The sequence below is a fragment of the Myotis davidii genome, unplaced genomic scaffold, assembly GCF_000327345.1.
Source record: "Myotis davidii unplaced genomic scaffold, ASM32734v1 scaffold67, whole genome shotgun sequence".
In the NCBI taxonomy this organism is placed as follows: domain Eukaryota; kingdom Metazoa; phylum Chordata; class Mammalia; order Chiroptera; family Vespertilionidae; genus Myotis; species Myotis davidii.
Window position 1 is genome coordinate 1,415,228 of NW_006298521.1, and position 1,779 is coordinate 1,417,006.

Sequence of the window (1,779 nt, forward strand, 5' to 3'; positions counted from 1 at the left end):
GAGGCTGGCTGGGCAAGGAGTGGCAGTGCTACCTCAGGTAAGCCGCCCAGGGCGGGCCCGGGGTCTGTCCGTCTGTCCTGTGGTCTCTGCCCCAGGCCCTCGGCACTGAGGCTGTGGTGGGCACGGAGCTGGCGGAGCCCCTTCCCTCGCCCGTCTCCTCCCGTCCTGCGGAGGCGTTCGGGCCGGCACCCGTCGTTCCCAGTGAGGAACTGGGATATCAACTTAGTGGGCGATGACCAGGATTTTAAAAAATGGACTAGACGAGGCTGGCCTCGAGCAGGGCAGAAGGCATCGAGCCGCCTCACAGCATCACTCTTGATGACTCATTTCTGGACTGGGCCATGGGGGGGGGGGGTTTAAAATGGGGGGGAATGGTTAAAAGAGTTGATCATCCACCTGTCTGTCCATCTCCCCTCCCCCCAGGTTAGGCCAAAGACTCTGATTCCAGACAGCCTCCCCATCACCCCTGGCCGGGACCGGCCACCCAAACAGCCCCCAACATTCCAGAAGGCCACCGTGGTCAGTATCAAGAACCCCAGCCCAGCCCTCCCCACCGCCAACAACACGGTGAGCCATGTGCCAGCGCCCGGCAGCCAGCCCCAGGCCCTCGCGGAGCCGGCCGCCATCACGTCTTCTCTGAGCAGTGCCGGGGTGGCCTACGCCATCATCTCCACGGCCCCCAGCAATGCCGCCGCCCTCGCCCCCAGCGCCGCCGTGTCCGTGGTCAGCGACAGCATCAAAGTCCAGCCCCTCCTCATCAGTACCGACAACAAGGTGAGGCTGTGCCCACGGGCAGGCTCGGGGTGCCGCACACACAGCAGGCACCTGCCCAAGAGGTGCCAAGTGAACCAGGCACACGAGGCCAAGAGGCCGGGCAGAATGAGACTGGAGGGCAGGACGGCCAAGTGGTCGAATGGATAAATGGGGTGGAAATGAGTGATCGGCGGGTGGACCCACGCATGAATGAATGAGGGGACAAGTAAACGGGTATGTGATTGGAAGAATATATGGCCGAGTGAATGCCAGCAAAACAAGAATGATTGGTCAGTGCGTTAATTACTCATTCATTGGGGTAAGTGACTCGTAAGATGTGGGCAGAAGGGATGACAGCAAGGGAGCCCCCTACTGAGGACGGCTCTGCTGGTGGAGTTAGGCAGCCAAGGACTCTTCTGGACCCCAGGTGTCTGAAAGGAAAAATCTCAGATTTAAAACAAACTAAGATCGTCTCCCTGTTCCCTCCACGCTCCTGACTGCTTTTGAGGCCTTCGGGGCTGCAAGAAATATAACAATTTTTCCCCAATTTCCTGTCCAAAGACTGAAATGAAATAGCTGAGCCCCAGATGGGAGCGAGCCACCCAGGGAGGCTGGGCTGGGCTGCACAAGTCAATTTCAGACTTTCCAGCCTCTGACCCTCCAACAGACCCAGGGGTCACCCTGAACCCCGGTGGGGGCCGCCCAGCCTGGCGTGGGGCTGCTCAGGTGATTCTGTGTGAAGCCTGGAGCCCACCCCCTCCTTCTCCACAGCCCACCCACCCCTGGGCTCCGCAGGGCTCCTCAGTGAGAAAAACAGCATTATTCCCACCCTCCCTCGCCCTCCTCGGCCAAGTGGGAGCACCTCAGACATGGTGGCCTGGGGCCCAAGGGGCAGGAGGGGCGTGGGTGGCTAGGCCCTGCAGCCAGGACAGAGCAGGGAAGTGTCCCAGACCCCTGCTCCCCCTCGGCCTCAGTTTACCTGCATCTGCGTTGGGGATAAAGGAGCTGCCTTCTCCTGCCCTCGCT

The 1,779-nt window shown here is 60.9% G+C and overlaps 1 protein-coding gene across 1 annotated transcript in view; it reads left to right on the forward strand.

Annotated features, from left to right (window-relative positions):
• Positions 1 to 1,779, forward strand: part of PHF21B (PHD finger protein 21B) — a 79,890-nt gene that overhangs the window by 47,361 nt on the left and 30,750 nt on the right. Inside the window, exons 6-7 of the mRNA XM_015570740.1 lie at positions 4 to 37; positions 424 to 774. Coding sequence (XP_015426226.1) covers positions 4 to 37; positions 424 to 774 — 385 coding nt within the window. The remainder of the gene's footprint in view (positions 1 to 3; positions 38 to 423; positions 775 to 1,779) is intronic.